Raw genomic sequence first — 14663 nt, forward strand, 5'->3', positions numbered from 1 at the left:
AATAGTTGTCGAAAAGGCAGGTGGTCAGTCATAAGTGGGTTAAAGCCTCAACATCTTGAGCTAGCTTCTAGGGTTAGTTAGATAGGCTCAAAACCACCCAACACTGGTATCAGAGTCCACAAAGCAACAAATCATAGCCAATAATATATTAAAGTCAAAACCAATGTATGGGCGGAAATTGTTGGGACATTGGTTGTGGAAGGGCCGTGTTGGGTAGTTCATAAGTGAGGTTAAGCCGCACACCTTGAGCTAGCTTTTGGGGTGAGAAGGCCCAAATCAACACTGACATCAGTGCCCGCGAAGCAACAAGTCTAAGTCCACTAATATGTGGATGTTAAAACCAAATAAATTTGTGCCCTTGTTTTATGGATTTGTAGATACATAAACAAACAGATACATATATGTTATAAGGGGAGAATTCAGACTCACTCCTGCGACTCCCTGAGAACTCATATTGGTATAATTAATTCTGATCGACGTTCTTCAATACGAGATCTCAGATCTGAGTCTGGTATTTGGAGTGATTAACGAAGGGAATTTTTGGTTGAAGAGAATGGCGTTATTTGGATGAATCCTGTAATTGTAGTGTTTGTTTTTGTTTCCAAAGTCAGATCTGAAATCAGAATCAACTCTGAATGGAGTCGAGACAGATTTATGACTGTTTGTATCTTACTAGTCTGAATGGGTAAACTAGTCCGATTCAGACAATCTGAAATATGAATCGACTCTGAATTGAGTAGTCAGATTTATGACAGTTTGCTTACTAGGCTGAATGGCTGAAATTGGTGCACTCGTTCAAACTAGTCTCGTTCAAACAATGAGAGGTAGAAACACCGCGTATAGAAACAAAAAGATTTATTGGCTTAACTTAAGTAGTTATCGTGCTTATCACATCTTGATGATGTATCAATGTCTTATAGTAATGACTAACATAGATCATAGTCGATTTCTCAAAAAAAAAAAAAACGGGAGGCCGACCAATTAGCGATTTCTAATACTATTTCTAGCACAAGCCCTCGCAATCCCACCCAAAGTGCACGAACATCGTAAAACACTAGCCACCAACCTATAATCCGGACTCTAGACACTCTCACAAGCTATTTAGAGTATGTATAATCCTAGAAAGTTTACGTGCCATGAAGGTTTTTGGATGGGTTTACCTGTGTAATGCTAGTTATCCTAAAACATAGCAATCCAAAGTAACTCATTTCTTTTATGCCCTCCCGGCTGTAAACATAACACAAAGTTACATAATATTCTGTTTTCAGCTAATGATGCTTCCACATAACGAAAGATCGTAAAAGAGACCATTCTACTGGGAGAAGAAATCTTTCGTAAACTAATTTTTGAAAAACTCACTGATCTTGAGTTGTACCATCAATGTTTCGGTTAAGAATCTGAGTGAAACTTGTAGCGACTGTGGTACTTCAGTTTCAAATGAATAAAAGAATAAAGCCAAATTTATAATAATAATAATAACAATATCCCCAAGAAGGAGTAAGGATTTCACACTGATTTGCTGATGGAACTTCCAAATGCACAACTCATACCACATTATTAAAGGAGTATGGGCCACATCTCATCTCTTTTAAGGGATATACACATCATACACTGACGGAAAATCGTCGAGGAGAATATGAAACAGGAGCAAAATAAGCCTCTGACCATGAAACCAGAAATCGATGACAGGCTACAGCTGAAGCTGATAGGAAAATCACGAACGAGACCCAACAACATTTGATCATCAATAATGGTTGTTGTCTTCTTGTTGAATCTAGTATCTTGAAGAAAATGAGTTTCAATCGACGATCTGTCAGGAAAGTCTGATATGCGTAGATAGAAGCCGACAGTCCCGAAGCGGAACCCACCATGTCTTTGTTGTTAAGTCCAATCGTCATCCTAGTTCGAGAATTGTGAACTTTCACGGCGTTACTTGGTCCACCAGCTTCAGTCATCCAATGATAGAGCAAATCTGCAAGAGCCATACTCACTTGTTTTCGGAAGAAATATGCTTCTTTTGAGACCATAGTTCTGAGAAGGGAAGCTCCATCCTGTTCATTTTCAGACAGTTTTAAGATGGCAATCCATAAAGTGTGAAATTCAGGTTATATCCATATTAAAGAAACGATTCGCCATTAAATTCTTCACTTGCGCACTCGGTCTTTGTTTATGCAAGTTTAGTTTATATAGGTTTAGTTCTGGTTGAATTCACACGGGCTAACTAGTGTAAATCCGAAAAATGAACCGATTGCGCCTAGGACCATCCTTACTCTATAGCCTTGTTTTATATGTACACCATTTAAGTCCATTATCTACCTTTCTACCCACCCTTCTACCTAATAGGAGGGTAGAAAAGCGCGTAAACTGTTCAGAAAAGACCCAACTGGTTGAACCACAAGGCCCACAAGAGACTTTTATTGCCAACAATCATCAGAGCAGAATCTTTAATGACTAATAGATAAGTTTTGATCTGACTAATAATATAAGGGTAGGTAAAGACATGATATTAAAATCGTAAACTAACATTTCTAGATGTAGATATCTAACATTAATAGAGAAGGCGAGAATATATTTCAAACTAGAGACACATACCGCAGTCATCAGAAGTCTTCTAAGCACAGCACCATCTTTTGATGGTAAGAGTCTCAGCACTAAGTTGGCCAAATTAAATACACCAGAGAGTCCATTTGTGGAGTACTCCTTTGAAGTATCAGAGTTTGATGTCGGAACCTTCTGTAAGCCATTTCTGGATCCATTGTATAAAATTAATAAAAATATTATAAAATCTTTGCTTTATATCAGAAGAAATAGTCAATTTGGGAACAAAAAGGCAGACATATCCTGTGTTTATAAATTATAATTAGTTTGGCAATGCCAATTGAACTAACCAGATGTCATGATCCCAGTGTAGAAGGTTAGAAAAGACGAAACAGTTCATAACACAATGTAACATGAAATGTCACATGATTTTCTCTAACCAAGAGCGAACCACGCAAACAGATGGTTAAACCTTGTCTTATGAAAAGTAGAGACATTTTATACTAAAGAAAGGCATATTCTGATAAATAGCAACTTAGAACGATATATGGCTTTTCTCATTTTCCAGCTCAAATTATAATTAGGAAACAGTTACCTAGATGCACCAACACGTAAGAAAAGGGCAAGCCTCTTCCACTCGAATTCTTTCCTTTTGTTGAGAACAACCTGAGCAGGTACAATGAATTTAGAAACATAATCTTCGAATAAGACAATAATTATGAAAACTATTGATCTGAGCCCCTACAAAAAGATTTTGGTTTAACAAGTAATGCAAATCTAGTCTCAATATAATATATCCTATTTGACACGAAATATGAACTGTATAGTGTCTAGGACCTAATGCAATGTTGAAATCAACCAAGTCGCTTACTTAGCTCATCTGAGCAGAATGCTGTATTGACAATCGTGAAATGTCAACCAAATTATTTTGTCCAACAACAAGATAGTTATAGACATTAAACAACAAGCTTATCTCTGCCCTATATCTTCTTCTCATTTTCCTTTTAATAAGAAGAAATAAGTCATCTGAGGTGTACTCTCGAAAAGATTGGTGAAGACAAATTCGAGTAATATGCAAAGTAAAATAAAGAACTTTTCCTAAGAGACCTATTATGTTTATGCCCTGTAGATAATCCTCTCCCTAGGTTGGCTTTTAAATGGTAGGGACTGAGGACCCAGCATTTTCTTGAGTTATCACTCTAATTCCTTTTACTAAACAATTAGAGACATCTCTCCTTTAAAAGTAGGACAACAGTGCTAATTATCGACTTTTTCGCCAAAAGAAGCTAACCGAGTGTAGAAGTCTTCGAGATGGAGCTGAATTATCTGTGAGAAGTTTCCAGACAACGTAAGGGTATGCCGACTCGAATGTTTTAAAATCTTGATCTGCGGCAAGCGCCAATCCTGGAAAATTAACAAGTGTACAACTTAGTCAAGTGCCTTATAAGTCCTAGGAAATAAAACAAGGAAATTTAAAACAAGTTTAAGTAGATTCAACAAGGAATTGAACAACCAGCATAAAGGATTTGCAGCAACAAATGGATTAGTAGAAATAAACATAGATGTTCCATAAGTCTTGTGGCTTCACAATCTAGCAGGTGTTCTATATTAGCAAGGAGCCGGATGTAGAGTCTTCAGATAGTCCATCAAGAACACTGGTGGTTTTATGAGTCAGGTCAATTTAGTAAATTCGCATAAGTGAAATTCTTTGGGACACAGAAATATCAGTTACGCAAGCCAAGCATTTCCGGATCCACCCTTTGGTCAAGTGAGTGCTTATACGGCGTTTGACATCAAAGGTTTCATAACACGATTGCGTGAAAGTCAATGAAAATGGCGGGCCTTCTAAAATAAGATAAGATGGAAAACTATCAGGTGCATATAATATGTGTATCTTACCTTCTAAGGAGGCTAGCGAACGTAAAACTAGCGTATAGTATGGAGGCATCCGGAAATGGTACTTGAGGGCAACTGACCAGATTTTACCGAGAACCTTCAAAACAGTTTTGGCAACAAATATAATTAAGCAACCAGAAGTATATAGTTATTGGCGATGTCATTAATAATAGGATAGAAACAATAAAGAAGTCTCGCTTTGGCCCAATAACTGGTAAATCAATGGTTTGGACACTGGGAAACGGGTTAACATCTGAACAACACAGTAGAAAAGACAGCCAGACAGGAACGTGCTCATCTGTTAGCTTTCTCTGCATGATGTCTCTGTATGAGATCCAACGAACAAATAATTTTGTCCTGGGAAATGATGTTAATGAAACATGAAAAAGACCGCTGGATTAGCATAAAGATATTATACTCACCTTACTGAACTTGATATCAGGAATCCCATCTTTGAATTCTACTTCTCCCAGAGAATCTTCAAGATCCTGGATCAATTTTTGAATTAGTTTGTTACTTGCTTTTCGCCGATTAACAAAAACGATTCACCATAAGATTAGAGTGCAAAAACTAAATCTATCATAAACTGGAAAAGGATGTCACCACCAAGAGCAACTATTATCATCTTCTTCTGATATCAAGTTGTGAAAGGAAAAAAAAAAATTGCAGAAGTAAAGATTTGTAGTGGTACCATGGTCACACGACGGAGATTAGTGCCAGGCCTTGCAATATCCATTTCAGTCAGATCATTAACAAGAGCAGCCCAGTCCCCATTAACTATGTGTACTATTGACGCTAACATGGCAAACTGGTGTTTCTTCTCCATCCGACAAATCAAACCAAAATCCATAAACCTAACCAGGAAATTGCAATAGAGATAACAATAAGTCAACAAGATAGAGCATAAAAAAAATCTAACTTCTCATCCCTCTGCAAATGAGCCAAAATATGGGACTCTCGACAGAAGAGGTAACATAAGTGAACCAACTGTTATTTTATAGAAAATATACTAGTTATTGTTTCCATGAGCTTCAAGGGACGCGATAGAATATGCGTTCAGGTTTAAGATGGTATATTATGAACGAAACAGAAGAGTGAGTGAGTGAGTGACTCAGTATAAAAGATCCAATATATGAATCATGTGAGTATTTCAGACTCGTACCAATTATTTTACTTGGGGTCCAATACATAACTGAACATGGACACTTCTCATATTAATAATACAACTCAAAACGTCATATGCCTTGGTCTCGGGACAGATGTTGAACCAAGGTCAGTTGCTGTCCCTAGCAAGTTTTCCCTTCCTTTCTCTACCATTTTCGTTAAATTTGTATTAATCACCGAAAAGAAAAAGAGGATAACTGAACATGCACTCTACCATACCCAATTTTCCCTGTATTCGTGTAACGCAAATTTCCAGGATGAGGATCAGCATGTAATATGCCTGTTTCGAGAAGTTGAACAAGTGATGCTTCAACTCCTTTGTTAACCTTCAATGAAAAGAAAATATTAGCTATGGATTATATAAACAAAAGATAGAGAAGAGATCAAGATGATCAAGACATTAAAATTGCATTCTATAGAGTATAGACAACTAAAAGAAATCTAACTTTTGCCGAATCGGCAACTAGACCCCGCTTTCATGACTACCTTCTCAAAATGATATTGATCATTGCATACCATGTCTAGAAGACGCTTTTTAGCCTCAACTTGTTGCTTCGCTGAATATTGAGATCCCTCACTGTTAGTGGTTCCAGTTGATACTAGGAGTAAATCATTTGGATTTTCCCCAGCCACCCACTCCATGGTTAAAACTCTCTGTCGCGTTAAATGCCTAAATACTCTTGGAACAAAAATAAACGGAAAGGATGAATGAGCTTCCTGTAGAAGAAAGAGATGCACAGTGAGTGAATAACTTGATTAATGTCATAACAAAAGTTAGCCTTTATCAGTAAACAATAAACAAACCATAGCATAAGTTTCACATATGCAACAATTTCGTACATGAAACACATATTATCTCTCCAAAGAACATGTAGGAAGCATAGAACACAGATAAGGACAAGCAGCAGAGCCAGACCAAGCTGAAACGGTACAATCTGCTGCTTGCGAGAACACAGATACAGAATAGGCATCTAGATGAAATATGTCTCTTCGACCAGATTCTTTTAGGACAAATTTATATCAGCTTAAAAGAAGAGTCAAAGTAAGAAAAAAGTTTGTGGCGGATACAACACTTCCTGGAGCATATAAAATTAATCCAAAGAACATACATAGACTAGAGAATGGATAATCGTCACTATGACTTAATCTATCTAGAATTTAAATCTTATCAAGGTTAAAACCATTAAATAAAAAAAATGAACCTCACTGAAAGAACTATACAGGTTACACATTTGAGGCCACCCAGGAAGTTATCTTTCAAAGACGCTCGCAATTGGGAGCTTTTTATCAGTTTATGTTAATTCCATAACACAATTCAACCCAGCAGGAGTTGCAGATGTCATACCTGGAACTCCAAAGCATTTGCTGCCTCTAAGGTGTAATCCAACTCTCCAACCAACCCCTTCCCAAGCTCATCAGCATAAAGGCGGAGATCACTCTTTCTTTTTGCAATTTTTTGATATATCCCGAGCTGAACTCATTAAACATTTCGCTAGTTTAGCACATAGTGCTTAGATATAGATAAAAACAAGTTATTAGAATAAATTATTTACAGAAAACACAAACCCCAAGGCGAAGAATATAGATATCCCGCACAACCACGTGATGCAAGTTAGGACGTTGAACTTTTACTGCAACATCATAACCATCAAAGGTACTCCCACGGTAGACCTGCAATGACAATAAAGAAACCACATGAATCGTGTGTGCATATATTTTCCTGCAAACAGTTCCGTTCAGGAAATATTGTTTTCCTTAACCCTGAAATTTTCAACTTCATCAAAAGATTGTCATTATAGATACATACAAAATAATGCATTCTGAGAAATCCAATTCGAGGATGACTTCAAATTTTGTGGTACAATCTCCATAGTAATTATATTAACCACCAAACATCAGTTCTAGAGTTAAGAATCACATTCTCAAAACCACGTATCAGTACAACTACTAACTACCTATATGAAACAGATAGGGCTGGAAACATGGAATCATTTAAAACTAATTTTTTCTTCTTCTTAATACAACCCACCCTAAAAAAGAAAAGAAACGTCATAGGATTCAGACCCACATTTTAGCAAGTTCAAGGACATATGTACCTGGCCAAATGAAGCAGCTGCTATAGGCTCCTCTGAGATGTATTTAAATATTGTATCTACGGAGCAGCCTAATTCTTCCTCAATGATCTGCATAGCCACTTCTTTGGAGAATGGAGGAATTTGGTCATGCAGTTCAGAGAGAGCCTGCAATAGTACAGAAATTATGTTGAATATCAGTCTAATTTCATTATAGCATGAGAAAAATCTTCAGTGGATTTACTGTCCCTCTTTTGAAGCACGGATAACTGTTGGGTGGTTTAATGTTTCCGTAACAACTGTAGCATTTCCTTGGAAGAAAGAGAAGTCTTGGGTTTTCTCCGTCTATGTGACGGGTTATCTACTTGCCTCATTGCATAAATATCGCTTCAGATTTCGGTCAATCTTAGTTCATGACTAGACCATTTAATTCTCTAAGATAGATAATACGAAGTACACTGCAGCTTCGCCTAAGAGTGCACCATTATTTATTACACAGAATTACAACCTAAAAAGTGTGTACGGGGCTAACCTTGGAAATCTCTGAACCAATTATATCTGGTCTTGTGGATAGGGACTGCCCAACTGCATAGCAAGCAAAGGCATGTAACTAGCATATTGTTATCTCGTGACTGCAGAAAAATGAGAAGGGGCGTAAAACTTATATAAGATAAATATTTTGTTATTGTGGGAACTAAAGCATATAAATAGTTTTCTGGTGCAAGTGCAAATTGTAAGCCGAACTTAGTACTACAAAAATTTCTGATTGGACTATCTCACATCCTGACTAACCTTTAATAAAAGTTGGACCCAGGTTCAGCATAGTTTCTTTCAGCAGCTTCCCGAAATAGTATTCTGAATTATTTCCATTCTTATCCACACCCAATTTATTTAACTTGAAAATCCTTGAGGTTCTCAACTTGATTGCAGCCAAAGCAAATGAAGCAAACACCTTGCGTTGTAGAATAATCAAATATATTAAGGTTTAAGAAAATTGATCCTCACTAAGTCCTAAAAGATAGGCTGTTCATATTGATCATGAATTGAATGGTGAAGAACAATTACTTAAATTCAAGGAACGAAATTTCGGTATCGGTGGGTCCAAAAGTAGAAACGTTTCGTAGAAACGTTTCGGTCAGTGTGGAAATCTTACAAATCTACATAAATGATAGAAATATGATGCAATTATGTATAACAAAGATTATTAAACCATAATGAAGCAAATAAATGATGTGTCTAACTGAATAACATTATCTATTAGTTGCAGGGAGTATTAACAATTACACAGTTACATCCGAGGTAAATTGAATAACTTTTTGGCTATAACACCGAAAGATAACATTCTTACTGATAATATTAATGGACTACTAGTTAACAAACTATGTTAGTTTGATAAGGTATCGCCAATTACAGTTATATCAGGGGTGTTACTAAGACAAAATCAATTTAGGCAGTTAAGTCAGGTACTAAGTCATTCAAATAGATTTAAAAAACATTAAAAGCAACATAAAAAAATCAAGAGATATCTTTGAGAAATGAAGATGAAAATGATGAAGGAAGAGATATGTTTCTAGTATTAGTTTCTCGGGTTTTTTTGCTAGATTGTCATTATGTCGGTCGAAAATTCGAAACTTCCAACAATTTCGGTGGAAATTTTGATCATGTCGGTGGAAATTATGCAGGAAATAGTTGCAAGTGTTATTTCGTGCCGGTAATCTAAATTTAGGAAACGTTTCGCGAAATTTCACCGAAATTCCTTGCTTAAATTAGATCAAAATTGCAACATGAATGAAATTGAACTAAAGGAAATGGACCATTACTTAAACGTTGAAATGACATTAAAGCGAAAAGACTTCACATGTCACTAGCGCGAAGATATAGAAGCAAACGTGTACAAAATGAGCACAAAAACCAATATATCTGTTTTCACGAGTCATGTAGTATTGTACTCTGCAGCGTGCAGGTAGTCATTGCCATAGTCGTAAGTGGTTCATCAACCAGACTAGGTTCCTAATGTCTCTACTCTCTTGAGTCTAGACATTACTAACGTCTTGGTGAAGGTGCTGGAGATATTACAACTTCCCTAGAAAAGTGTGTGAGATGAGCTGTGGTTACAATCATGTCTAAGTTAATAAGTTCTAACCCTTGTGATGATTGGAAAGAATATTATAGATGGGATGCAAATTCACTTGTATCAATTTTCTATGTATGATTTATTTAATCAGTAAATCATGCATGGGTCCTCGCCACCTTCATCGACACCCACTAACCCGTTATTCTAGCTGTTTAACTATTACAAATATTTCTTCTTGAACTACATAAGCAACTAATGTAGAAAAAGGGAAGTAACATGTTTCACAAACAGAGACAAGTGATATCCTTAATATAATGTTAGAAATAGGAATAAGACGTTTCAGATAGAATGTATGTGACAATATGGATGTGGAATCAATGTCATAGGATGACATTTCATTCATACTTCTCTTAATCTCTTTGTGTGCAACGGTGAACGGATCGAAACTTCAAAATCCAGTTACATGTCATCTTTCGACCCAATGAGAGACTAGAAATGAATTTGTTCCGATAAAGGTTAAAACAATGAAGCAATTGAAGATACCTCAACAAATCGAAGTGTCACTACATGAGGCCTGCAATTAAAATAGTCTTCAACTTCCTGTGGATCGTAAAACTCTGGGAGGGGCTTAGTTAACATTTTCGGGAGATACCGATAGTAACTAGCATAAGCCTCCAAAGCTTTGAGATCAGCCATCAACAAATCCATCCCAGTTAGCCCTGACATAAAAACCCATCCTCAAATATCAAAACAAGCAAGATGCCAAAACAAAAAGGTATCACAGTGTGAAGTAAATATACAAGAAACACAACATCGACTTAAAGGGAGTAGTTTTGTTGCTTCTGCTGAGCAGTAAGGACGGAAAACATATATGTATGTGTGTTTATCGCACAACAATCAGCATTCTCATTTTGGTTGTATAAGTTAATTTGATACAAACGTCAACACCAAAATAAGTATCGGATAGTACAAATTGCACCAATTCTACATGGACTGCTCGTTTTAGTTGGTAAACAGGACCACAAACACTAGTTGAAGCTAATTGAGTGGAAAACTATTGCCAAGACACTAAACCAACTGAATTCAATTTAAAACATTGGGAAATGAGTGGAGAAGAACCTAGATATTTTATTCTTGGTTACGAGAGTGTCCATTGTCCATGTGGGACTATTCTCACGCGCTCCCTCATGTGCGGCAATTTTTCGAGCCTAACACGTGTCGTTTTGTCAAGTGAGGTGGATCACATTTGGTCGTTGCTCCCGTCACGGGGCGTGTGGTGTGCCTAGGTCTGATACCATGTTGATTTTATGGACATCCAAACTCAAAACCTATCAAATGGTATGCTAAGAGAAAACTCTTTGGAATAGCTTCAAATGTTTTCAACTTGATTCACTCGGTCTTGCCCATTGTCTTTCCCATTTATTTGAGTTTGGGGAGCATAAATGGTTCTCCATTAACAACTAAAGAAGCAAAAGTAACAAATTTCAGTACAATTAAAGCTATAATTACCTGCTTCACTAGCTCATGAAAGTTAGAAAATTCACACAAGTGAGAGAGAGAGAAAGAGAGGGTTACCTGGATAGAAAGGTTGTGGCCATGATTGAGGTGACAAGTGAGAAGCTTGAGGGTCTTCGAAATTGCGAAGCCAAAGAAGTTCATCAAAAGTTTTAGATAGTTTAGGGAGATGAAGGGACTCACTTGCCCAACTGAAACCCTTTTTAAGAAAATCCATGTCCTTACGGATTACTTCACCGAAATGGCCCAAGTTACAGAAGATGCGATGTTGACTGTTTACTCTCATTTTAGAGTGAGAGTTAGTCGAACATAGAATTGAGAGAGGCAGAGATGATGATAATGATGATGCCATTACCATTTTTAGAGAGAGAGAGAGAGAGAGAGAGAGAGGTCCGATGTGAATCTTCAGTTTCCACAGAACAGAAATGAAGAAGTTGAGAGATGGAAACGACTGGTTGTCACGGCACCAGCGTGTGAACTTCTCTCTCTCTCTATCTCTCTTCAAGAATCGTTGGTGGTCCCTGCCTAATGCGCACTCAATGCAATGTTGATGAGGGAATAACATTTTTTTTTTTACCACCACAGTGCCACACTAACCGGTTATTCCTAAACCCGTTTCACCTTCATTCACTCCCATGTAACGATTTGGCTACTCTCAACAAAAAAAAAAAAAAAAAAAAAAAGGTCTGAAACACCCTAGCCTATGTAACACCTTCATTCACTCCCTAGCTAATGTAACGTTTTGGCTAGGGAGCCTGAAACCCAGTTCGAAACACCTAGGTCCGATAGGAAAAAGTTCCGCCCAAAGCCCGACGAGGGTAGTGCTTGCCCAGCCCGTCTCTAGATAATGGGTGGACTTAAGCTCCATTCGTAAAACCCCATCTGACTCTAAACCCATCTCCAAAGTCCGCCCCAAAAGCTCACATTTTATGTTGGTTCGAAAAGCCCCCTACAACAACCAGTTTCAAAGACCCAACGACCAAGAATCCATGATTGTTTTAATTTTGGCGGTTTGTTTTTAGTGTGGAAGAAGGGTCACTTGCCTATATATTGACATTAACCCTCGTCCATTTTCGTCAACCCAACAACTATTCCGCTTTGTTCTTCTTCAATCTTCCACCACCTCAGAGCCCTAGCTAAAACGCTTAGGTCTCCATCCTCCATCTTCAACAACCATTAAAGCTTGTTTACCATGTATTCAAAGTCGAATTAGTGACTAAGTCTTTGATCTTCTGTTTTTGCACTTTGCTTTGTGAGATCAAACATCTGATAGAGTCTTGTTTGTTAAATAATCGTACTTATGTTTGTCTTCAAATAGATGTAAGGTTTTGATACTTATTTTCTTCTAACCATATGCGACTTGTTTAAAGATCTATTATTTTTCAAAACTTAGATTCTGGAGTAAGTCGATAAGCACTAGACACGCTTCAAAACTCCCTACATGTTTCAGGATTGACGTATCCGGCCCGCTGACGATCTCCCTGTTGACTTCATACGCGTTGACACGTTGGTATTTTCTTGACCTATTGACCTCAGTCAACTGATTACCAATTTTTAGATCATCAATCTTAATTAAAAAATGCCTCTTTCACTGAAGGCTTATTAGTTGCACGAAATGTCTCGTTAATTACAATAATGAAGTCTTTAGCATTATCAATTTAAGGAAGAAATGTCTTTATGTTGCTCGCAATAGTCATTCGTGTTAACACCATACTTAAAATGTTCAACTTTTCTCGGAGACATCAGATTTATTCTTTTCATCAATGTTACTTGACACAGTTAGAGAAGCAGGTTTACCAGACACTAAGACACGATCCAAATCAAGGACATATAACGCGAACTTGATATGTTCGTTCCATTTTGAAAAATTTGAGCCGGTAAATACTAGAATAGACGCAGCTTGCGTGTGAAGTGAGATAGGCGCAGACACTGCAAACATAAACAAGGCATATATCAAAATATGCATAACATTGATCGTTTTATACATAACGACTCCATTAGTGCTCATATAATCTCAAAAATGTTTATGACTTTTGGGCAACACAAACTAACTTTAGATGACACCAAGCATTATTCTACAATTTTTTTAACTTGTAATTCATCTTTGAATAAATTATTCTCCAAAAAAAAATATAATGCAATTATCGGAACAGTTGTTGTTGCATAATAATATTACAATAAAGTGAGTCATCGTAGACGTGTATTTGTACTTCATAAGCCACCTTGGCAACATTCCTACGGGTTATACACACCACCAATAGGGGATAAAAAATTCAAGTATCCAAATATAAACTTGGTCGAGAACTTTAAAGATTCACGAAATAATTCAACTTCAAATTTTTTAATTTGAACCAAAACTGTAAACTGTAAACACCACCAAATGATTTACTTCTTTCTTCTAAAAATACCAAAACAAGCTCAACCCAAATAATAATGCTTCACCGAAGTTATACCAAAAATGTTTTAGCGACAACTTATTAAATGATAACAAACACACAAGAAATCCTTGTTAATGGTTTTGATTTATTTATATTTAACTAGTAACTTCTTGTGAAACTATAACCATTGCAACCAATAATTTCATGGAGTTGGCTTTTAATTACATAATTCAAAAAGGCCAGCGCTTTGCAGAAACCAAAATAATTTTCGGAATGTGAAGACTTGGTCAAAAATTGGTCAATTTTGTTTGACAATTTTATTTTGGAAAAAGCAAAATAACTTCTCCACCTCACTTCTCTCTCTCCACCTCACTTCTCTCTCTCCACCTCATCTTCTCTCTCCCCACCACTCTCTCTCTCTCATATCCGACAGGTTGCCAGCCGGAAAATTTTCTGGCTGGCGTTTCTAGAGAGAGAGAGTGAATTTTTTTATTTTTTCATGGTCGCCGCCCCGAAAATTTTCCCGCCGGCGACCTGTCGGAGAAGATAGAGAGGTGAGGTGGAGGGAGAGAGAGGTGAGGTGGAGAGAGAGAGAGAGAGAGAGAGAGAGAGTGAGGTGAGGTGGAGGGTTTTTTTTTATTTCCCCTTACAATTTATTTCCTCGGAAAATTTCTAAAATTCTACATATTCCCTTTAAAATTTTACACCCCGGAAAATATTTAGCTTTCCCCAATGCGCTGGCCTTCAAAAACTTGTCAAAGGACCTACCAAATTCACCTAAAAGATTTTTGGACAAACATGAAAACCTACACCCTAGAGTTCTTACACCACATGTAATTACATGGAGTTCATGAGACAAAACATATAACGGCAAAGTTTTCAATAATTATGAAAGAATCTAGGGATTCATGTTTATGACATACCAACAACAAACAATTTAACATCATATGGAAATCGGAAGCTCTTGATAGTGTACTTTTCTCCACGTGGAATTTAGATAATCAACTTCTTCGATTAGAAATGTAT

At 36.9% G+C, this 14663-nt stretch overlaps 1 protein-coding gene across 1 annotated transcript; it reads right to left on the bottom strand.

Annotated features, from left to right (window-relative positions):
- Positions 1-1438: 1438 nt before the first annotated feature.
- On the bottom strand, positions 1439-11791 carry ATATH8 (Protein kinase superfamily protein). Its single transcript, XM_086659925.1, has 16 exons — positions 11320-11791; positions 10288-10463; positions 8463-8622; positions 8203-8255; positions 7695-7838; positions 7165-7269; positions 6944-7069; positions 6115-6315; positions 5818-5924; positions 5126-5288; positions 4857-4922; positions 4438-4531; positions 3830-3942; positions 3134-3204; positions 2593-2746; positions 1439-2051 (listed from the first exon to the last, which is right to left on the bottom strand). The coding sequence occupies exons 1-16, from the start codon at positions 11615-11617 to the stop codon at positions 1605-1607; spliced, it is 2478 nt and encodes an 825-aa protein (XP_086516051.1). The 5' UTR covers positions 11618-11791; the 3' UTR covers positions 1439-1604.
- Between the last annotated feature and the right edge of the window lie 2872 nt (positions 11792-14663).

The sequence above is a fragment of the Eschscholzia californica genome, unplaced genomic scaffold, assembly GCF_041429995.1.
Source record: "Eschscholzia californica isolate CP2 unplaced genomic scaffold, dmEscCali1.0.p SCAF_2, whole genome shotgun sequence".
NCBI lineage: Eukaryota > Viridiplantae > Streptophyta > Magnoliopsida > Ranunculales > Papaveraceae > Eschscholzia > Eschscholzia californica.